Here is a 24,500-nt window from a genome sequence, read left to right on the forward strand (position 1 = left end):
GGTATGCCTATGCTGTGTGTGAGAAATAACCTGCTAATTTGACAGAAACAAGAAAAATGTATTTATTTTTACAGAATTTTCAGTCTTTTTTTCTTTTATAGCGCAAAAAATAAAAAACCCAGAGGTGATCAAATACCACCAAAAGAAAGCTCTATTTGTGTAAAAAAAAAAGGACAACAATTTCATATGGGTACAATGTTGTATGACTGAGTAATTGTCATTCAAAATGTGAGAGCACCGAAAGCTTAACATTGGTCTGGTTAGGAAGGGGGTTTAAGTGCCCAGTGGTCAAGTGGTTAAACCATTTGTGGCTATTTTTATTGTTTTCCAATATATGCATACAGAGTACATTTTCTCTGTAATGCTGTAAACAGAAGGGTATTGGCTTGTTCTTCCACATCCTTAAAGTATGCTGCATATCTCAGTGATAGCAGAAGGCCAGTAGTTAAATAGTTATATTGTCAAAAGTTGCTCCAAATAAACACTAACAAGCATTTACAGCGTTCATTTCTTAAGTGCCATTTATACGGAAACGGATGAGCAGTTTAATCTTTAGTTTATGATGTATTGTTGCTGCTTTAAACGCTTTCATGTTATTGTATTGCGTTTATCTCATTTTTGCATCTGTAGTCTCCTAAATGCCATTTCATCTTTGATTGTCATTTATGTAACAAAAAGAAAATGACATCTCTGATTGTGCAATAATCCAGCAATAACAGTTTAATCTTTGTTTTATAGCTCCATCATCCTTCCCAGGGGTTCCGCTTTGGAACGGTGAAAGAGAGCAGTGCTGAAGATTACGTGAAGAAGAGTTTCCCGGAGATGCATGAGTACATGCGGAGATATAACACGCCCTCTACCTCAGATGGAGTTGCGTTTTTAAAGTAATTTACGTTAAGTCAATACTGTTGTTATGATTTTGTCCCATCTCCTGGTGTGTTTAATAATGAATGTACTTTTTTTGCAGGCTTCCAAAACCTAATGTCTCCACAGCACAGTAGTGTTTTAGGGAATTCATATATGGACATTAATATTTATAATATAAACTGTGTAAAATGTGTAATCTGATTTAAAATGAGGTCGAAATTAAACATTTAAAGGGAAATTACATTGTACTGTATATTAAGTAAGCATATAGTTATAAGCAACTTTGCAGTATTTATCCTAAAGTAATAGTTTATGTTTCTAATTTTTACTTGCTTGCCACTATAGGCAGACTAGATTGGATTTACTCTGCCTTAAGTGCTAAGGGCCAGATTCACAAAAGAGATACGACGGAGTATCTTAGATACTCCGTCGTATCTCTCAGAGTATCTATGCGACTGATTCCTAGAATCAGTTACGCATAGATAGCCCTAAGATCCAACAGGTGTAATTGTTTTACACTGTCGGATCTTAAAATGCAATACCGCGGCCGCCGCTGGGGGGAGTTCGCGTCGTAAACCAGCGTCGGGTATGCAAATTAGCAGTTACGGCGATCCACGAAGGTTTTTCCCGTCGTTACGTCGGCGCAAGTCTTAGATTCCCGTCGCAAAGATACAGTAGGTGACCGCGATATGTCAATCTCGCTCCCTTTCTCGGCGAGATTGACTACCTACGAGCCCCATCGCGGGAGCCAGCGCCGAGCTGGCTTGCCGCGATGGAGACAAAGCCGTCATAGAAGCGACGGGAGATCCGACTTGGATTCCCGCCAATTCTACACGTGTGTGGCGTTTGTTATGAATCCATGGGTTCCCCCCTCAGGAGCATACCGGGCCCTTAGGTCTGGTATGGGTTGTAAGGAGACCCCCCCTACGCCGAAAAAACAGCGTAGGGGGGTCCCCCTACAATCCATACCAGACCCGTATCCAAAGCACGCTACCCGGCCGGCCAGGAAAGAAGTGGGGACGAGCGAGCGCCCCCTCCTCCTGAGCCGTACAGGGCTGCATGCCCTCAACATGGGGGGGTTGGGTGCTCTGGGGCAGGGGGGCACACTGCGGCCCCCCCACCCCAGAGCACCCTGTCCCCATGTTGATGAGGACAGGGCCCCTTCCCGACAACCCTGGCCGTTGGTTGTCGGGGTATGCGGGCGGGAGGCTTATCGGAATCTGGGAGCCCCCTTTAATAAGGGGCCCCCAGATACCGGCCCCCCACCCTAAGTGAATGGATATGGGGTACATCATACCCCTACCCATTCACCTGGAGGAAAAATGTTAAAGTTAATAAACACGACAAAAGGGTTTTTAAAATAATTTATTAATCTGCTCCGGAGGCACCCCTGTCTTCTTTAGCTCTTTTTACCAGGGGGGGCTTCTTCTTTGACGTCTTCGGGTGGGGCCGCTCTTCTTCGCCACCGTCTGGTTCTCTTCCACCGCTGGGGGGGTCGCTTTTATAAAAGCGCCCACCCCCCGGCGGGTTTTCTCCGACGTCTTCGGCGGGGGGTGGTGTGCTTCTCAGGGGGGGCTTCTTCTTCCGCTATCCGGGGGGGTCTTCTCCGCTATCCGGGGGTCTTCTTCTATGTTCTCCGCTCTCCGCTGTTGACTCGGCGCACCCCGGTTCTTCCTCCCGCTGTCCGGTGCCTTCTCCTTCAGGGCTGAACGTCTTCTTCTTCTTCTGTGCTGTGACGTCTTCTTCTTCTTCTGTGCTGTGACGTCTTCTTCTTCTTCTGTGCTGTGACGTCTTCTTCTTCTTCTTCTTCTGTGCTGTGACGTCTTCTTCTTCAATTCTCTTCTTCTGCCTTCTCCCGATGTTGACACATCGCCTCTTCTCGCTGCAATGACAGGTGCGCGGCTTGCATCCGACTTATATAGGCCTCACAGTCCCATCATGCTCCGGTACCTACCCACGTGGGTCGGTATCACATGGGTAGGTACCAGAGCATGATGGGACTGTGAGGCCTATATAAGTCAGATGCAAACCGCGCACCTGTCATTGCAGCGAGAAGAGGCGACGTGTCAACATCGGGAGAAGGCAGAAGAAGAGAAGAGAAGAAGAAGAAGACGTCACAGCACAGAAGAAGAAGAAGACGTCACAGCACAGAAGAAGAAGAAGACGTCACAGCACAGAAGAATAAGAAGACATTCAGCCCTGAAGGAGAAGGCACCGGACAGAGAGCGGCGAACATAGAAGAAGACCCCCGGATAGCGGAGGAGACCCCCCCGGATAGCGGAAGAAGAACCCCCCCCCCTGAGAAGCACACCACCCCCCGCCGAAGACGTCGGAGGAAACCCGCCGTGGGGTGGGCGCTTTTATAAAAGCGACCCCCCCCGGCGGTGGAAGAGAACCAGACGGCGGCGAAGAAGAGCGGCCCCCCTGGTGAAAAGAGCTAAAGAAGACAGGGGGTGCCTCTGGAGCAGATTAATAAATTATTTTAAAAACCCTTTTGTCGTGTTTATTAACTTTAACATTTTTCCTCCAGGTGAATGGGTAGGGGTACGATGTACCCCATATCCATTCACTTAGGGTGGGGGGCCGGTATCTGGGGGCCCCTTATTAAAGGGGGCTCCCAGATTCCGATAAGCCTCCCGCCCGCATACCCCGACAACCAACGGCCAGGGTTGTCGGGAAGGGGCCCTGTCCTCATCAACATGGGGACAGGGTGCTCTGGGGTGGGGGGGCTGCAGTGCGCCCCCCTGCCCCAGAGCACCCAACCCCCCCATGTTGAGGGCATGCAGCCCGGTACGGCTCAGGAGGGGGGGGGCGCTCGCTCGTCCCCACTCCTTTCCTGGCCAGCCAGGTAGCGTGCTTCGGATACGGGTCTGGTATGGATTGTAGGGGGGTTCTCCTTACAACCCATACCAGACCTAAGGGCCCGGTATGCTCCTGAGGGGGGAACCCATGCCGGATTTTTACTTAAAATCCGGCGGGGAGGTCCCCCTCAGGATTCATAACAAACGCTGCACACGTGTAGAATTGGCGGGAATCCAAGTCGGATCTCCCGTCGCTTCTATGACGCGCTTGCTGGAATGTGCTCTTACTATTCCAGCAAGCGCGAGATGTCGGCACCCTGTCGCCGAGAATCAGCGCGATGCCGTTGTGCTAAAAACACATTCTCGGCGGCAGGTACTGTAGGGCTGCTATTAACATGGTGTAAAATTACTCCACCATGTTAAAGTATGCCCGTCTTTCCCGCGTCGCTTTTGAATTTTTTTGTTTTCCCGGCGTAAGTATGTTACGCACGTCGCGATTCTCAACACGTCGGTGCGTCGTAATTTTGCGCAAAGCACGTCGGGAAATTCGCGAACGGATCATGCGCAGTAAATCCGGCGCGGGAGCGCGCCTAATTTAAATGGTACCCGCGCCATTCCATTTGGACCGCCTTGCGCCGGACATGTTTACGATACACCGCCGCAACTTTCCAGGTAAGTGCTTTGTGGATCGGGCACTAACACTGAAAACTTGCGGCGGTGTAACGTAAACGGCTTACGTTACACGGGCGCAATTGTACCTGAATCTGGCCCATAATGTCTCAACTTTCATACATGTGTAAAGAAAGATACGGGTAGTATGTGTAATGTGTATGTGTAATATGCCTTTTACAGGAACAAAGGTAGCATTCCCTAAAATTGATTAGAAGAGAAAAAGAGTAAGAAAAAGAGCTACAAGAACATTTAACCAAGAGAGTTAACATTCACCAATAGAGAAAATAGGCTAACACTATGGTGGTATTCTATAATATATGGTAATCTGGTGCAGTTCTGCATATAAACCAATCAGCATTCGGGTTTTATTCCCACAGCTTAATTGAACAAGCTGGGGTTAGAAGCTGATTGGCTACCGTGCACAGCTGCACCAGATTCAGTGTGCACCGGTTTTAATAAATCTTCCTCTATAGGCTAAGAACATTTAGCACTAGCAGGGACATTGTGCTTCCCCCCCAACAAAAAACAAAAAAAACATGCCCACCAAAAGGCCCCCCGCGTCCTTTATTTTATATAATGATAATTAAAACGAAAATTGTATTTATCAGGTTAATTTGCATCAGATTTAAATGCAAAATCACCTATATCTATATGCAGAAATATATGACATACCATTATGTTCAATTACAAACCACAAACTCCATATCACAAACTCCCCTCATCACAGAGCCCCATCACAGACTCCCCTGATCACAGTTCCCCCATCACAGACTCCCATCATCAAAGACTATCTCATCACAGATCCCCCCATCACAGACCCCTCTCAAACACAGTTCCCCATCACAGACTCCCCTCATCACAGACCATCCCATCACAGACCCCTCTCAAACACAGTTCCCCCATCACAAACTCCCCTCATCACAGAGCCCCCATCACAGACTCCCCTGATCACAGTTCCCCCCATCACAAATCCCGCCCATCACAGACCCCTCTCAAAACACAGTTCCCCCATCACCGACTTCCTTCATCACAGACCATCCCATCACAGATCCCCCTAATCACAGAGCCCCCATCACAGATTCCCCTCATCCCAGAACCCCCCCATCACAGACTCCCCTCATCACAGACCATCCCATCACAGATCCCTCATCACAGACCCTTCTCCATCACAGATCCCCCAGACCCTCCTCATCAAACATCTTCCCTCATCACAGACTCACCCAAGCACAGATCCCCTCACTATCACAGACTCTTCTCATCACAGATTCCTCTCCATCACAGACTCCCCTCATCACAGAGCCTCCTATCACAGACTCCCCTCTTAACAGACCATCCCATCACAGATCCCGCCGTCACAGACCCCTCTCCATCACAGATCCCCCAACCCCAGACCCTTCTCATCACAGACCCCCTCATTAAAGATCCCCCCTCATCACGGACTCCCCCCACTATCACAGACTCCCCTCATCACAGATTTCCCCATGACAGACTCCCCTCATCACAGACCATACCATCACATCACAGATCCCCCATCACAGACCCCTCTCCATTACAGATACCCCCCACCCCATACCCCCCATCACAGACCCCTCTTAATAACAGTTCCCCCATCACAGATTCCCCTCATGACAGACCATCCCATCACAGAGCCCCCAATCACAGACTCCCCTCATCACAGATTCCCCTCATCACAGATCCTCCATCACAAACTCCTCTCCATGCCAGATTCCCATCACAGACTACACTCATCACAGAGCCCCCATCACATATACACCCCTATCACGGACTAACCTTATCACCAGCCACAACACAGAACCCCCTCCCCTATTACAGACCCCTTTCCATCACATATCCCCCTCATCACAGATCTCCCTCATCACAGATCCCCTTCATCACAGACTCCCCTCATCACAGATCCCCCCACTATCACAGACTCCCCTCATCACAGACCATCCCATTACAGATCCCTCCCATCACAGATCTCTTTCCATTACAGATACCCACCACCCCATATCCTCCTCATCACAGAGCCCCCTATCACAGACTCCCCTCATCACAGACCATCCCATCACTGATCCCCCCATAACAGACCCCTCTCCATCACAGATCCCCCCACTCCAGACCCACCTCATCACAGATCCCCTCATTACAGATTCCCCTCATCACAGACTCCCCCCAGCACAGATCCCCCCACTATCACAGACTTCCCTTATCACAGATTTCCCCATCACAGACACTTTTCAAATAAGTATTTGTAAATAATTTTGAAAAACATTTATTATTTTCCTTCCACTTTACAATTATGTGCCACTTTGTGTTGGTCTATTATATAAAATCCCAATAAAATAACATTGATGTTTTTGGTTGTAACATGACAAAATGTGGAAAATTTTAAGGGGTATGAATACTTTTTAAAGGCACTGAACACCATTACAACAAGTTAAACTTTCATAAGAACATGAAAAATAAATAGAAATGTTTAAAAAATCTAGTAAAGAGCACGCTAGTAGGCCATACATTTACAAAACATTTTTTTTTTTATGAATGTATGGCATGATGGATTTAGTAAAGGGGGGCAACACAGCTTAACAGGTATTTTAAGGCAACTGATCCATATACATTTGAGAAAGTAGTTCATATTTCAATGCCTCCAAATACAAATTACCATAAAAAAAAGATAAAAAAAAAACTTTTTTGCAAAAGAATGATAACAAAACATGTTATAAGGTAAAATGTTATAAGGAAATTACCTTAAACAACCCTTAACCACCAACACATGCAGTACATTACTGCATTCGATATTTAACGCTAAATTCCTAGTGGATTAAACTTTCACAACTGATTTACCGCATGCGTTATTTTAACGCACCGTTATTTAATTCTTTGTGAATTGACCCCTATATCAAAAATCCTTTCATTAAAAAAAATCACCAATCATGGTGTAAATCTTCCACTTCATCTAGGGATGCATATCCATGTCATTCATGATGATAAATTAATAACAATGGTGAAAATAAAAAGGGATAATAAGATGAAAGAAACATGAAAAAACAATGTACATGTGTACAAAAACAAAACAAAAAACATAAACATAGGACACAAGCATGTTCTGCCAAATGCTGGTCATTTTTTCCCATAGACAAATATTGAAGTAAAAGTTTGATGTTTAATATATGCTTTTTATCCTATATAGGGATGAATTGAATTGTCCTGGATTCGATTCGAGCAGGGTTTGCCAAACTTCAAAGAAGTTTGGATGCTTAACCCAAACCCCATAGAAATCAATAGTAAATGAATCTGTCAAAATAAAAATGCACAATTTATTTAAATAAAATGCCTGAGGGTGCCCTGTTCCTGCCTGTGACTAGGCGCATCTTTTTGATGTACATAAAGTTCTGGAGCAGCACTTACATTCACAAATCAATTCTATATATTTTGAGAGGCCTTTGGAGGGGTCTGGGAGCTGTTTTATTTGAAAAAAAAATGTATTGAGTCTCCCCCAAAATGCATACCAGACCCTTTGAGTCTGCTATGGATATTAAAGGGGTACCTAATGCAAAAAAAATCTAAAAAATCCATGAGATCCCCCTATATATCTTTACCAGACATTTAATCCGAGCATGCAGCCTGGTTGGCCAGGAAAGGGGGGAAAGGGTGTGCCCTCCCTTCTAACCCATACCAGGCCACATGCTCTCAACATGGGAGGCACCTTGCCAGAGTGGACAAGGGCCCCTTCCCCACAAACCTGTCCAGTGGTTGTGGGGCTCTTTGGGTGAGGAACTTATTGTCATGTGTCATGTGGAAAGTGAATCAGTATGGGAGTGGTTTCATATTTATCAATCAGCTGCTACACCTGTAGGGCTCTGATGAGGAAAATTGCAGAGTCTGCATCCCTTTAGACGTGATTTTCTATTGGGAGTATCTCAACAAAAATGTAAATTTTGTTGCAGGATATGTCTGAAATCTGACTTGTTCTTAGTGTAGGCTTCAGGCAAATCAGTGAGTCATTCACACAAGCAGGAAATTGTGTTTGGGCGTTCTGTACACATTCTGTGTACAGAACACCTCCAGGTAGCTATATTGCATTGCATTTTCCAGAAAATTACAGAGCTGCAGATTGAAAATGAAAGGTCATTTTTGGTAACATTCATTTATAATTGTCACAATTGTATATGCTTTATTTTTATATTTTTTTATTTCCTATTTCATTCCACAAAAGTGGAATTACCCTTTAAGCAGACATCAAGATATAGGTACAGAAACCTACAATAAACATTATTTGATTTTCCTTAATTTATCCCCCTATTCTAGACTAATAAAATATAAAATCTTATAGGTTTTATTAATAAAAACTGTATCATTATCAGTAATCAGCATGGATTTGTGAAAAATCCTAACCTTCTATGAGGAGGGGAGCTGCCATCTAGATTAAGGAAGGCCTGTAGATGTAGTGTATCTGGATTTTGCAAAGGCATTTGATACAGTTCCCCACAAACATTTACTATACAAACTAAAGTCTTTCGGGTAAGTACATGGATTGAAAACTGGCTACAAGGGTGAATTCAGAGGGTAGTGATAAATGGGGTGTACTCGGAATGGTCCAGTGTGGAAAGTGGGGTCCCTCAGGGTTCTGTCCTGGGACCAATCCTATTTATGTATTTATAAACGACCTGGAGGATGGGATAAACAGCTCAATCTTAGTATTTGCGGATGATACTAAGCTGAGTAGGGCAATAACTTCTCCGCAGGATGTGGAAACCTCGCAAGAAGATCTGAACAAATTAATGGAGTGGGCAACTACATGGCAAATGAGGTTTAATGTGGAAAAATTTAAACTAATGCATTTAGGTGGCAAAAACATGAATGCAATATACTCACTATTGGGAGAACCTCTGGGGGAATCTAGGATGGAAAAGGACCTGTGGGTCCTAGTAGATGACAGGCTCAGCAACGGCAAGCAATGCCAAGCTGCTGCAAGCAAAGCCAATAGAATATTGGCATGCATTAAAAAAGGGAATTAACTCCATAGCTAAAATGATAATTCTCCCACTCTACAAGACTCTGTTCCAGCCACACATGGAGTATGCCATCCAGTTCTGGGCACCAGTCCTCAGAATGAATGTGCTGGAAATAGAGTACAGAGAAGGGCAACAAAGCTAGTAAAGTATCTTAGCTATGAGGACAGATTACAAGAACTGAACTTTTTCTCTCTAGAGAAGAGACACTTGAGAGGGGATATGATTTCAATATACAAATACCGTACTGGTGACCCCAAAATAAGGATAAAACTTTTCCACCAAAGGGCATTTGAAAAGACTTGCGGTCATTCACTACGATTAGAGGAAAAGCAATTTAACCAGAAACAGCCTAGAGGGTTCTTTATGGTAAGAGCCATAAGAATGTGGAATTCTCTTCCACAAGCTGTGGTTTCAGTAGAGAGCTTAGATAATTTAAAAACCTATTAGATAGGAACCTGAACAACCACAACATACAGTGATATACAATGTAATATTGACATAAACGCGCACACACTCACAGGTTGCACTTGATGGACTTGTGTCTTTTTTAAACCTTGCCAACTGTGTAACTCTGTAACTAGATTGTTTTACTACACTTTGCCAATCATCATTGCCCTTTTCACTGTCTCATTAAAAAAACATGGTTGATCATGTTTATGTTCAATAAATCTCTAGGGGAAAAGGCAGTGTTTCTTAAAACATGTCCTTAATTAACTCTAACAGTTCAGATTTACAAGAGCAATTACATAAACATTCCAACAGAAAATCACTGTTCTTTCCCTAAATTGAGAGCTGCAAACATAACCAGTTAGTGGTACTTGAGGAAACAATTGGAAAACAATAGCAAACAATTTTGAAAATTAGTGCAGGCGGAAAATCAGGCACCTTCCATGCTTTACTGAAGACAATTTTGCCAATCATTTAACTTTTTTTTGCGCTTTATAAAATTAGTGTTCACGCTAGGAAAAATTGCAGTTCAGAGAAAAAAAAAAAGCTGATAACTTTTCTGGTTCAGTCTGTGCTAGTTGTATAAATGACCCTTATTGTTAGGATATGCATACCCTATGCAGTACACAATATACAGTATGCAACACATTGGTTAAGTAGTTGATGATCTTTCTTTGCAACTCTGGGTCCTGTATCTAACACCCACATAGGAGTTTTATACATGCTTTAGTATGACTTTACTCTCCAAACCAAAAACATACCAATAGGGTAAAGCATAGCTAAACTCAAAAAACTATAATATAATGCTATACCAGTCCTTAGAGTGTTTTTCTTTTTCTTTCACTTTCTATCCCTAGGCGACTATACTTACCGTATGTCTCCTGTATCTAGGGTGGAAGCCATGATTTTCACCCAGACTGGACTTTAAACATGTCCACATTGGTTCATCTCTAATAAATGGAGGATAAGGATATAAGCACAGAAAGTAAAAAATATTGTTCTATGCTTCCAGTTTTACTCACAAGTGAGACCAAGGTGACTGCTTTTATGACAATCCACATATATTTTCTGTACTTGATGAAAAAGATGTTAGCCTTAAAAAAAAAAAAGAAAACCAATGCAGCCACCACATCCAGGGACTGGTAAGCTGCAATATACTGCAATCTTCTTCTTTGGTTATAGTTTATACATGTGCAGTAAGATAATGGAATCACACATACAAAATTACAGTCCAGTCTTTAATTTCATACCATTTAGTTGTCATCACAAGTGTGATTTTCTTAATATGTATTTATTTATTTTCAGAAATGACCCTGAAACACTGGATGCTTTTATCATGGATAAAGCACTGTTGGATTATGAGGTCTCAATAGATGCTGAATGTAAATTATTGACAGTGGGTAAACCTTTTGCCATTGAAGGTATGGGTCCATCAAATATACTGCATATATTTTGTTTTTCAAATGCCTAACTGATAATGAATTTCTCTTAAAAATATCTGATTTGAGACCTGATGCTAATAATCTATCACAAATTATAGTTATTTTGCGAATTATAATATTTTTGTCAATGACAGTGGAAAAATGATTTCAGCATCCTAATATTTTGGAATAGAGTTGGGACTAAGGGGAGCCAGCAAAATGGGGGGCAAGAGGACAATACCAGTACTATGAAGAGAAGTAAACTCAGGAAGTAAGAAAAAATTAAAAGATATATATCAATTTATTAACATAGTATCAGAAAAACATAATCATAAAAAACATCAGGACAATAATACAGAACACAACAATACATATATTGCGGGACCAACCAGACCGGTCCCTGGGCTACAGTTGTCCCCTAGGGGAGAGTCACAGTGAAAGTGGAGGTCGCACAAGACAAGGCCTCAACTTGTTTCGTGACTTAGTCGTTTCGTCAGGAGAAATCTATGAAGAGAACACCCAATCGCCTGAAAGTCGCCGCCACCTGTAGGAAAATCTCCCACGGCGACCAAAGGGGACAACTGCGGTGGTGAACCTGTTTAACTGTGTAAAATTCAAGGTGAAGATAAAAAGGAAGGGGCCCTAGGACCCAGTTGCCAAGTGACAAATATGCGGCCAGTGGGTTACAAGAGCCGCACAGTAATATTAAATAAAGTGTAGATACCAATGTAGGATCTAATGCGAATCCACAGATCAAGGCAACTTTTTGCTGGGTGGAGCGGAGGAAAGTCTTAGGGCCTGGTGTCCAACTCGTGTTGCTGCTGACTGTCAATCAGCTGCTATTAGCATTAGTTCACAGTTCACTGTAGTTTCCTATTATACAGGTTGTCGACAGGATGTAGGAGTGAATGCCATGCACTGGACTGCCCCTGACTGCGTATTAGCTTCTAATTCATTGCAAAGAAGATATTTATATTGGGGGGGGGGGGGGGGGTTGCACAATATGTTTTTTTTTTTTCAATTAGCTCTTTCATAATCTTTCATAACTAAAACTGTACAGTCATTGACCTTAAGGAACACAGCGACAAGACTTGTTTTAGCTCAAATATAGTGTTTTCACTTGAATTCTCCTTCTATACAAAGCAAGGGCGTGTGAATATTTCATAATGAAATTTTAATATGCAATCATTTATCATTACCAGCTCATGAATAATGAAGCTGTTTAGGAAGCTGTGGGAATCAGTAACGATAATATAGTAAATCACCAGAAAATGAAACAACTTATATGGTCACTTATCACCTTTTCACTAAAAATTCATGTTTGTAATTTATAAAATTAGCCAAAGTAATTGGAGGATTAAATGATTAAAACTGATACATTACAACCAATTAAAGTTTCTGCATATTTGTTTGACAAAGATAAAAATTACAATTATAATTGTATTTTGCTCAGTGTGTTGTCCTGCAAGCCCAACATTGTTTGTCAGCTGAGCACTTGACATGCATAATAGCCGCTTACTGAACTACATTAATGAATAGTGATTCAGTAATTAGTATTACATTTCCAATTCATATTATTATTATGTAAAAAGATCTATTATTTATAATATAAAGCATTAGTTCTTTACAAATCATATTTCTTCTAGCATTTTATTTTCTCATAGATTATTCATGCAATACATAGAAGTACACTATTTCAATATGCAGAGACCCATACCAGAAACCACAATCAGTGTACCTTGAACTGTCTGTGCTGTATTTACAGATTTAAAGGAAGAAGCAGGGGTAGGTTCAGGGATAAAATCCCTCAATGACCATCCTTGTCAAAGGGTTCATAAAAGAAAGCAAAATCAATGTGCCCTAAACTGTGATCTCTGTCTAGCTCTGTAGAAGTGGTTGGAGTTGAAAGAAATAAGTACTACACTGTATTGATCCCCTTAACAATTGGTCTCATTAAGTGGTAGTCATATTTGTACTTCGGTCATATACAAAGTTAATTTTATAAACTCAGTTTTCTTTGCCTGAAAATATAAATGTCAGCATTTTAAATTAATTGCCCGAATCAGATAACAGGTCTTCAAATGGATGTAAACTCAGGAAAACAAAAACTGTATCTATGGAGGATCAACATTGTCAGCCAAGTACATGAAAAGCCTTAAAGTGGATATAAACTTGATTCTTGAAATTCGAGCTGGGCACATACAGTATATCTGCAGTGTTTTCTTATCTCTCTTCAAAGCACTATGTCCCGTAGCTGTCTCCTGATCCGTTCTTCTGTTATCAGCATGATAACTTCTGACAAATTCTCCGTCACAGGAGATAAAAGCAGCAGAGTTGTGTGTTGGGAAGGATGCTATAAATAGATTAGCAGAGTGCTGAACTATTCAAGGAACAGTTTTGAAAGTCTCTACATATGAGCAGAGCGAGTGTGTGCCTTTCCTCCAATCAGTTGTCTTGACTGTATGCGCAGGCTTCACTGTAGTGTTGAACAGGAAGAGAACATCTCTTAACATGATCTGAACTTTTTAAAGAATATATAAAGCTGAAGACAGCAGATATGCATGTAAAGCGTATGTAGGGTGATTTGTTTCATCTCTGTGTCATCTGAGGCTGTTCACTTCACTGGGTATATGTGAGGGTTTACAACCACTTTAATCTTGCCATAGATTAGTCGGAGGGTTCAGGGAGCCTCCATGGACCCTGAAACACCAACACAAAAAGGTGGGCGGGGAGGACTATACCGGTACTAGATAAAGTGAATCTACTCAAACCAGAGATATCACATAGGTAAATTTAGAAAAATGTATTATCATAGTATACATAAAAAGCATTAAAAGGCCATAGATGTCACAAGCGAGGTGGAATCCTAATAAATTCTTACGGCTTTGCTATTGTATCCTGACAGCAGGACCTGTCCCTTGACCCTTGTCATCACTGCTGGGTGGAGCCAGCCTTAAAGTGACAGTACATGTGGAACCCTTCAGGTATAACACTGTCTGCTGTCAGAATATACTGTTCTGTGTTTCAGCCAAATGGCCAGAACTGTGCATGTATTTTGGTTTCAGTGGTTGTTTTCATATTATAGGCCATAGAGGTATGTGGATGCCATATTTACAGTATATTGTGCTCTCCTGTTTATTTGTCTAGGCCACATGAAACAGTCATCTTCTATTTGTGGGTGTACTGTCCTGTTGCGTTTCAGAAAAAAGGTTTCTAATAGGTTTAACTATCAAAAGTCAGAAACTTAAAATGTTAAAGTCTAAAGCCGTGTACACACGATCGGATATCTGATGGAATCTATTCCGATGGATTTTTTCGTCGGATATCCGATGAAGCTGACTTTCGTCAGTCTTGCCTACACGCCATCAGTAAAAAAACCCAACCATGCCAAAACGCGGTGACGTAAAACACTACGAATTTCAATGCTTCTGAGCATGTGTCGACTTGATTCTGAGCATGCATGGATTTTTGACCGATGGACTTCCACACAGACGATCATTTTTTTCTATCTTTTTTTATCTATAGGAAAAACTTAAAACATGTTCTATTTTTTTTCTCCAATGGAAAACAAACTGATGGGGCCCACACACGATTAGTTTGTCCGATGAAAACAGTCCATCGGTCTGTTTTCACCAGACAAACTGATCTTGTGTACAGGCCTTATTTTTTAAAAAAAATATATAAAACTTCAGCACAAGGGACATTAACTACTTTAAGTGAGATATGTCCCTCGTGACAAATATGCTCTTCTTATGCCAAAATCCCCCTCCCCTACCATAATCTTTCAGTACAGCAAGGGTTAATAGTAAGAGGCTGAGACAGGCATTCAGCAAAAGTGCCCAACAATGTCTACCCTTGCCGCCTAGCTCCTCCATTTAATAGAAGCTGTTACTAATTCTATGCATGAAACACAACTTATAAATTGAGGATGCGTGGATGATTGAAAGGTCTACCCCCCCATAGAAGCTGTAGTAATGTCTTCTTTGAATGGAGGAGCTGGGCGGAAAAGGCGAGCATAGTTAGGCACTCTGGACAAGGCCCTGTCACAAAGTTCTTTTAACCCCTGCCACCACAGTCTCCTCAAAAAATAAAAATGCAAATTACTCATTAGGGGGAGAACCTCAGGGGGTATCCAGGATTGAAAAAGATCTGGGGTGCTACTTGAAGACAGTCTGAGCAATAAAATGCAATGTCAAGCCGCAGTAACCAAAGCTAGCAGACTATTAGCATGCATTTAAAATGGAATTTACTCCAGAGATAAAACGATAATCATGCCACTTTATAAAACTCTGGTTCTGGTTTTAGAAGTTAGCAAAATACTGAAATACATATTTATTTTTTGGGGTATTTGTTCAAACGTTTGCTAGCGTGTTTACTGTAGCAGGTGTCTAGGATTTGGTCCACTACATTGCTTCAATTCCAACAGGATACAGAAAGGCATTGAATTCAGTCACCATTACTTCCACTGATTGCAGGTGTGCCTTGTAAAACTGTCCCAGTGGAGAGGTTTGCAGACAGGATTATCCATCACATAAATGAGTATACAAATCCCTACAAAGTTGCAAACAACATCAACAGTAGTTTCTTGAACTTGAGTTGCATAGCTCATTTTGCAATTTCTCATTTGTTGAGCTTTATTGTCACGCTAAGGTAAAATTGATAAAAGTTCATTGATTTTTATAACATGCATAAAAACAAGAAAAATGAAATATAAAAGGCTTGTCTTCCTTACGCTTCAGTGCCCTAGCCAATACTAATTACAAAATAGCTCTGCATACTTTAAAGCTCTCTGTAAATTCTAGTCAGTAACAACATTATTTAACTAATAAAACAATGCTAAGAAAATAAATGTAGCTGTGAAATAAAGTAGACCTTAAAGAGATGAAGTAATAGCTTGTCCATTCTAATCAGCCCTGATTACTGACTACAGGTAGTGCATCATGGAGATGTTGAATACAGAATGCAGGCTGCAGCCTATTTCTACTTTTGCAGTCAAATTTGAGAAAACAGCATTATATGCCCATTCGCAAAGCATACATATTGCTTACCTTTTGGATGCTTTTTCAGAATGAAGTGTCATGGCTACACCACTGCATAAAGTGTTGGTGCTATATAAATCCTGTATAATAATAGTAATAATGACTGACTGCAAGGTTTTTGAACAATGTCAGAATGTGTCTGTCCCAAGTCTGTCTTCATTAATACACAATGCAATATGTCAAGCTTCTACACCTTTAACCCTTTAATACAATAGACAGGTTTCAAATCGAATTACAAAATAGTTACAAACTTTAACTAGTCATCTGCAAAAATAAATATTTCACAGCCTGCAGTGGATCATTCTAGTGGTGCAAGCAGTAGACAGCCACTCACACAGGTCACTGAACCCTGCCTCCTGCTTTGTTGGTAGCACTTATCTTAGGTATAGAGACACTGGGGTTGATTTACTAAAGGCGGATAAATTTGCAGAGGAAGTTGCACTTTGCAAGGGAATTCTCCCCTGAGCTTAATTAATGTGTGAAATTTTACAAATGCACAATTGCATGCAAGGAAAATACAAAAAAAAAAAACAGCATTATTTCTTGCCCATTGGATTAGATGATAGAAGTCAGCAGTTTTACCTCAATCACCAAGGTCTGGGTAAAAATTCTGTGCCAGATCCACAGCCCCGCAGCGCAACGTAACTTAACAGATTTAAGTTACACTGCCGCAAATTTCCTAAGTTAGGTATCGATCCACAACACACTTACCTGGAAATTTGCGGCGGTGTAACTCAAATCCGTCCAGCGCAAGGCGTTCCTAATCTAATGGGGCGAGTCCCATTTAAATTAGGCGCGCTCCTGCGCCAGACGTACTGCGCATGCTTGTGACGCAAATTTCCCGACGTGCTTTGCGCGACGTGACGTCATTTTTTGATCGCCGCGTAGCGTATTTCCGTATTCCCGTACGGCTTACGCAATCGACGTAAAATTTAAAAATTTGACGCGGGAAGGACGGCCATACTTTACACAGCAGTACGCCTGCTGTGTAAAAGTAGGGCTGCTTTACAAAAGTGTAACTAAGCGACGGGAAACTAACGTAGCGGCGATGTAGCGAACGCGAAAAAGCTTTGAGGATCGACGTAACTCCTCATTAGCATACCCGACGCGTAATTTCGACGATGAATGCCCCCAGCGGCGGTCGCGGTACTGCATCTTAAGATCCGGCAGTGTTAAACTATTACACCTGCCGGATCTTCTGTCTATCTCTTGGAAACTGATTCTGTGGATCAGTTCCAAAGATAGAAACAGGGATACGCAGGCGGAACAGCAGATCCGCCTGCGTATCTCTTTTGAGGATCTGGCCCTTTGTTCCAAAGTGCAACTTTCATTGCAAAGTGAGCTGTCTATTTTCCTTTAGTATAGCCACTGGCAATAATTGCATGTTAAAGTGTCTGGCATGTTGGTTGTACCCAAGGTCCCTGCTAAATGGGCAAGATTCAAACTATCTATGGCCGGCTTCAGTCTATTAAGTAGCAACTTTACTTTCTACAAATACATAGTCAACTTCAGGTCCACTTGTTACCAGCTTTCTATTGATAATATGATTGAAGGTGCTTGTAAGAAGCAATTTGCAATTTAGGAATCTGGTCAACTGCCAAATGTAGATTGATTTGATTGAATGCCATTGTGGAAACTGATAAAAAATGATTTACTACCACATTTTATCAATATTTCTTTAGCTCTATTTTCTACATATTGAATAAAAGCTATAGATTAGACTTTCAATCAATGTTCAGTTTTGATAATAAAATGTAATTAAAATTGAGATCAAACAAATTAGATTGCTTCATGTATGGCCAGCTTTAATATTATTCTCCATGGACATTTGATATCAGGTTGAAGTGAATTTGAGTGTACACTATTCATGGGATCTAATTTAAAGCTAAAGCTGTACCTTTTAGAGTGGTCAAAAAAAGTAATGTCAGAGGAGAATGACACATGCTTAGTATGCCTTATCACAATTTAAAGGATGATTTGTCCATCCTGACTTTCCCTTGGATTCAGCAAAAAGGCAGTTAGTTGGCCTAATTGGTTTTAAGCACACATGCAATTGCTAGTAACTAAGGATGAACTCCAGCGTGTTCGCATAGTACACGTGCAGAGCCTGCCAGGAAGTGTGCACGGCGCTGCGCTAATCACAGCCAGGGAGACATTTCCCGATCTCTGCAGCCGAGCATCGGGAAATGTCTCCCTGGCTGTGATTAGCTCAGCGCCGTGCACACTTCCTGGCGGGCTCTGCATGTGTACTATGCAAACACGCTAGAGCTCATCCTTACTAGTAACACTGCAAAGTTTTTCTATCCTTTGTCTCCATTTCCAGATAAAGAAAGATATAATAATATATAAAGAGCAGTAGTAGTATGTTTTTGTACTGAAAAATGAATACAACATTTCACATTTGGAATATTCATTGATTCTTGCAATGAACGCTGCCAAAATTAGCCATGTGGGATAACAGACAGTTATAACTCATTGTTAATTTCACAAACATTGAAACTGCTGCTAAAAAAACATCAAATATGAATGGATAGAGTTTGTATTTACAGATGCATAGTTGTATAAAGATGCTTGTAGCGCTACAACTAAGAGTACATTTTTGTGTGACAGTGATAGGAATGTATCATCTTGTCTATGTGCAACATTTGAGGCACAGTGGGCCAGATCCTCAAAAGAGATACGCAGGCGGATCTGCTGTTCCGCCTGCGTATCCCTGTTTCTATCTTTGGAACTGATCCACAGAATCAGTTTCCAAGAGATAGACAGAAGATCCGGCAGGTGTAATAGTTTTACACTGCCGGATCTTAAGATGCAGTACCGCGACCGCCGCTGGGGGCATTCATCGTCGAAATTACGCGTCGGGTATGCTAATGAGGAGTTACGTCGATCCTCAAAGCTTTTTCGCGTTCGCTACATCGCCGCTACGTTAGTTTCCCGTCGCTTAGTTACACTTTTGTAAAGCAGCCCTACTGTTACACAGCAGGCGTACTGCTGTGTAAAGTATGGCCGTCCTTCCCGCGTCGAATTTTTAAATTTTACGTCGATTGCGTAAGCCGTACGGAAATACGGAAATACGCTACGCGCCGATCAAAAAATGACGTCACGTCGCGCAAAGCACGTAGGGAAATTTGCGTCACAAGCATGCGCAGTACGTCCGGCGCGGGAGCGTGCCCAAATTTAAATGGGACTCGCCCCATTAGATTAGGAACGCCTTGCGCCGGACGGATTTGAGTTACACCGCCGCAAATTTCCAGGTAAGTGTGTTGTGGATCGATACCTAACTTAGGAAATTTGCGGCAGTGTAACTTAAAACTGTTAAGTTACGTTGCGCTGCGGGGCTGTGGATCTGGCCCAGTATTCTTCCAGATGCTTGGACACTCTCTACACCTGGTTCCACATAATGTGCTAATGCTGCTTTGCAGGGCTCTAATTAGATGATGCCCTAGTCGCATATTTAAGAAAATAAGGGCGCACTGTTTTGCATCCTCTTTCCATCGCTGCTGCCGCCCCTATTCATGCATCCAGCTCCTTTCAGGATGTGGAGTGCATTAATTACAGCAGTGTATTTTTTTGAAGCACCTAATTAGAGCCAGAGGCTTCAAAATAGCGTGTTTACAATAAAGCTACATTGGATTAGAGTGTGGCTGTCCTAATTATTTTTTGTTTCTAATTGTGGTTTCCCACTGTCGTCAGCAGGTGTCACTGGCATCACGAGCTGTAGTATGAGGTTTCCCTGCCAGACTGAGTTATGAGTATTCATATTTCCCACAGCCATCCCAGTAGGAGGTTTAGGCCACTGTTGCATGTTGAGGGAGGGTTTAAATATTTGGGGAGACCATGTGCTAGACCCTGGATCCTTTTGCTATACAGGCTTACCTGTAGGTGCATCAAATATCTCCTAAACCTACACAGTTTAGGAGATATTTGCAAAAGAAAGACACCAATGTCTACGGCACATGCAACGTAGATAACGGCGTGCAGGTGCACTGAGCCTGCCATTACTAACGGCGATCATGCCGTTAGTGGCGGCACCCGCGTGCATGTGTGGGAGTGACGTCATCGTGGCTCCGGCCAGTCACAGTGTCGAGCCGCGATATGCGGAAGTGAATCGTGCAGAGATGGCGCAGACGGAGGAAGTGACCGAACACCGCTGCAGGGGCTTCAATCTCAGGTAAGTACTTCATAATGAGCTAGTATGCTATGCATACTAGCTCATTATGTCTTTGAGCTGCAGGGTGTTTTTTTAAGAAAGTTTACTTCCTCTTAAAACATTACAACTATATTTATAAGCTAATGCATAGCAACCAATCATATTTGTATTTTCGGACATGTTTCTAAAGTAAGCTGAAATGTAAAAGATTGCTATGAGCTACTGCACTGTAAATAGCCATCACATGGTGTAATGCCATAACTGTGGTTTAGATAGCTTCCAACTGTCCCTCTTTCAAAATTTCTATCTCTATTTTGGAAACTAACCCCTCTGTACCTAAATCCTCCTCAAATCTCTCTCTTTTTGCTCAGATCTAAAAATGTAAAATGTAAATAAGTGTACTATTTACCTGCCAAGCTGTTTATAGAGAACTAAACTTTCATCCATCTTTTGTATCTTTTGTATTATCACATTGGTTCTTTTAAACCACTAATATACAGGAAAAGTAGCAGTGAACAAAACCCCCAGTGGGTAATGATTCTTTTTTTTATTTTTGTAATCCCCTGTGCAGGGCAGGACTTAGGGTGGTGGGGGCCCCTGGGCTTGAGTGTTGAAGGGGCCCCCTGGAGCCGAGAATTGGGGGAGGGATCGAAGATGTTGAGCGAGGGGGATCATAGTTGTTGAGCGGGGGGGTTCGCATTAAAGTTGTTGAGCGGGGGGGTGAATTGAAGTTGTTGAGAGCGGGGGCGCATTCAAGTTGTTGCGTGGGGGGGGTTCGCATTGAAGTCGTTACGCGGAGGGGTGCCTCTCACCTGTGCACGGAATGTGTCGGGTCTCTTCCCTTCAGCAGACACATCCACACACCGCTCCGGGGGGGTTTTGCAGTTGTTGAGCGGGGGGAGTGCCTCTCACCTGTGCCGACAGCCGGGGCCACAGACTGTCATTAGCCCGGCTGTCGGCTTTCTTCCCTTCAGCAGCCACAGTCCTGCACACACCGCTCCAGTTCCTCTTGCTTCCGTGCTGCTTCCTCGTGCAGTGCGGGAAAATTGGAAAATTAACCCTTTCGTGGGACTGCGGGAAGAAGCTGTCTGTGCGGGAAAGTCCCACAGAATCCGTGCGTGTTGGGAGGTATGCGCAGAGCCAGAGCCGCCATCAGGAATTTTGGGGCCCTTACACAGCTTAAGGCATGGGCCCCCTGGAGCAGAGAACCGGGGGGGGGGGGTGTGCTGCCGCCTGAAATTGAGAAGCGGGGGGGCCTTTACAAAAAAAAGAAGAAATAAAGAAAAATATATATATGTATAAAAAAGGGGGGTAGCCATCCGGGGGCCTGGGGACCTCTAGGCCCTTTAATAAAAAGAAAAACGAAACCTCTGGGCCCTTTTTTTTTTTTTTTCTTTTTTCTTTAAGTGTATTTTGTGCGTGTACTCGAGAGAGGAGCCGGACTGCAGGAGTTGGGAGTAGGCAGGCCTCCCCCAGAGGCAATCTGCCATCTTTCTCCATGCCCTGGGTGGCAATGGCGGGTGTGTGAGGGGGTCCTCCCACACAGCCCGCCCTACCTGCTCCGCTTTGAAGCCCAACGGGGCAGAGGGACTCCCTATAAGGGAGTGAGAGGATTAGCCCGCTCAACCAGCCCCATTAGTCCTTCGCCTCTCTTTTAGAGACCGCGTGGTCAAAGTGCGTGTGTTAACCCAATTTAGAGTGCGTGTGTAGGTGTGGTGGTTTTTGTGGGAGGGGGGTGGGCGTACTAAGCACAGGCTTACCTTGCATAGCACACCCACCGGGAGCCGGGCTGAGACCACCAAACTCAATTCACATGAAGCCGAGACCGGGATCCGAACCTCTAGCTGCAGAGGTGAATGGCTTGTCAGCACAGTGCCAATCGCGTTGAGCCACCGCAGCTCTGGGCCCTTTAATAATAAATACATACAAAAAGGGAGGTTGCCATCCGGGGCCCTGGGGACCTCTGGGCCTTTTAATAAAAAAAAAATTATAAACAAAAATAAAAAAATAAACATTTATATAAAAAAAAGGGGGGGGTTGCCACATGGGGCTCTGGGGACCTCTGAGCCCTTTAATAAAAAAATATATATATATATATAATTATTTTTTTTTTTTATAAAAAAGAAATAAAAAAAGGGGGGGTTGCCGTCCGGGGCCCTTTTTTTTAAAGGGGGTTGCCATCCGGGGCCCCCTATTGGGCGGGGCCCATGGGCTTGAGCCCAGTCAAGCCCAATGGTAAGTCCGGCCCTGCCCCTGTGTGATCAGGAAGGGGATTGTGTTTTACCTATATATTCTGTTCTAAAGGGTGTCTCTTTTTCCAACTCTAGAAGGTTTGGAGAAATGCATCTGAAATGTTGTATCAACTAGCAGTAAGAGTCAGTATATTTCACAGTAGCTGCCTCATCTAAGTAGGGATCATGGCCAGAATAAGATCAGCTTGTAGAGAATAAATGAGGAAAGCAAGAAATGGAAAGCATCCAGTCATGAACAAAACCGCATAAATATGTAATAACAGCAAATGCTAACCATTACATGGACAGATCAGAAACGGGTAGACATAGCAAAAGAAGCAAAAATCCCAGAAGGGTTTGGAAAAACAGTGAAACAGAAAGTCTGACTGATGTGTAGCTCAGGTACAGAAAGAAGCCATATTAATGATAAAGCTACAGAAAGAATGAGTAATACATTTGTAGAGCCTCTACGGGAAGGAGGTTGGACTAGTAATTCAGCAGGATCACTGAAAAGCTCACAAAGGCTAGTGAGATTATCAGTATGAATATACACATGCAGACTACCATGACTAATACAATTAATAATCGTACACTTAAAATAGGTATGTTTCTGCCTAACAAGATCTAAATGGCGAAACTGTATCAAGCCATCAGAATAAATTCACATACACTCACAGGAGTATTCATTATATTGTATTGTGCATTACAATATGAATGTTTCCACCCATATTAGATTTTAAAAAATGTCAGCCTCATATTTTTTAAAGTAAAAGCACTACTTAAAAGTAGACATTAATAAAGTATGGCCTCTAATAATGAAGTTGAAGTAGTTTCCTTAACCACTTAAGCCCCGGACCATTTTGCTGGTCAATGACCGGGCCACTTTTTGCGATTCGGCACTGTGACACTTTAACTAACAATTGCGCGGTCGTGCGACGTGGCTTCCAAACAAAATTGACGTCCTTTTTTTCCCACAAATAGAGCTTTCTTTTGGTGGTATTTGATCACCTCTGCAGTTTAATTTTTTTGCGCTATAAACAAAAAAGAGCGACAATTTTGAAAAAAATAAATAATATTTTTTACTTTTTGCTATAATAAATGTCCCCCAAAAATATATAAAAAAACATATTTTTTTCCTCAGTTTAGGCCGATACGTATAATTCTACATATTTTTCATAAAAAAAATCGCAATAAGCATTTATTGATTGGTTTGCGCAAAAGTTATAGCGTCTACAAAATAGGGGATATTTTTATGGCATTTTTATTAATATTTTTTTTTACTAGTACGGTACGGTACTGCGACCTTATGGCGGACACTCCGGACACTTTTGACACATTTTGGGACCATTGTCATTTTTATAGCGATCAGTGCTGTAAAAATGCATTGATTACTGTAAAAATGTCACTGGTAGGGAAGGGGTTAACACTAGGGGGCAATCAAGGGGTTAATTATGTTCCCTATAGTGTGTTCTACCTGAAGGGGGGGTGGGACTGACTAGGGGAAATACATTGTATGAACATACGATCAGTCATTTCTCCCCCTGAAAGAACCTGGAGCTGTGTGTTTACACACACAGCTCCCGGTTCTCGCTCTGTAACGAGCGATCGCGGGTGCCCGACAGTGATCGCGCCCGCCGGGCACTCGCATCGGCACCATGGGCGAGCAGGGGGCGTGCGTGTGCCCCTAGTGGCCGCAATGCAAAAACACATTATATTACGTGATTTTGCGCAGCCAAGCCGACCTGCCGCCGTAAAACTATGGTGGGCGGTCAGCAATCGGTTAAGGCACACAGAAGAGAACAGTTTCCTGGTTAACAATGATAATAGGCAGCATTTACTTTTGAAAATAAAAGA

The 24,500-nt window shown here is 42.6% G+C and overlaps 1 protein-coding gene across 1 annotated transcript in view; it reads left to right on the forward strand.

The window, feature by feature from the left end:
• GRIN3A (glutamate ionotropic receptor NMDA type subunit 3A) overlaps positions 1–24,500 on the forward strand; it is a 463,270-nt gene that overhangs the window by 371,145 nt on the left and 67,625 nt on the right. Inside the window, exons 4-5 of the mRNA XM_040361003.1 lie at positions 739–884; positions 11,111–11,226. Of these exons, the coding sequence (XP_040216937.1) occupies positions 739–884; positions 11,111–11,226 (262 nt within the window). The remainder of the gene's footprint in view (positions 1–738; positions 885–11,110; positions 11,227–24,500) is intronic.

Source organism: Rana temporaria, chromosome 1 (genome assembly GCF_905171775.1).
Source record: "Rana temporaria chromosome 1, aRanTem1.1, whole genome shotgun sequence".
In the NCBI taxonomy this organism is placed as follows: Eukaryota; Metazoa; Chordata; class Amphibia; order Anura; family Ranidae; genus Rana; species Rana temporaria.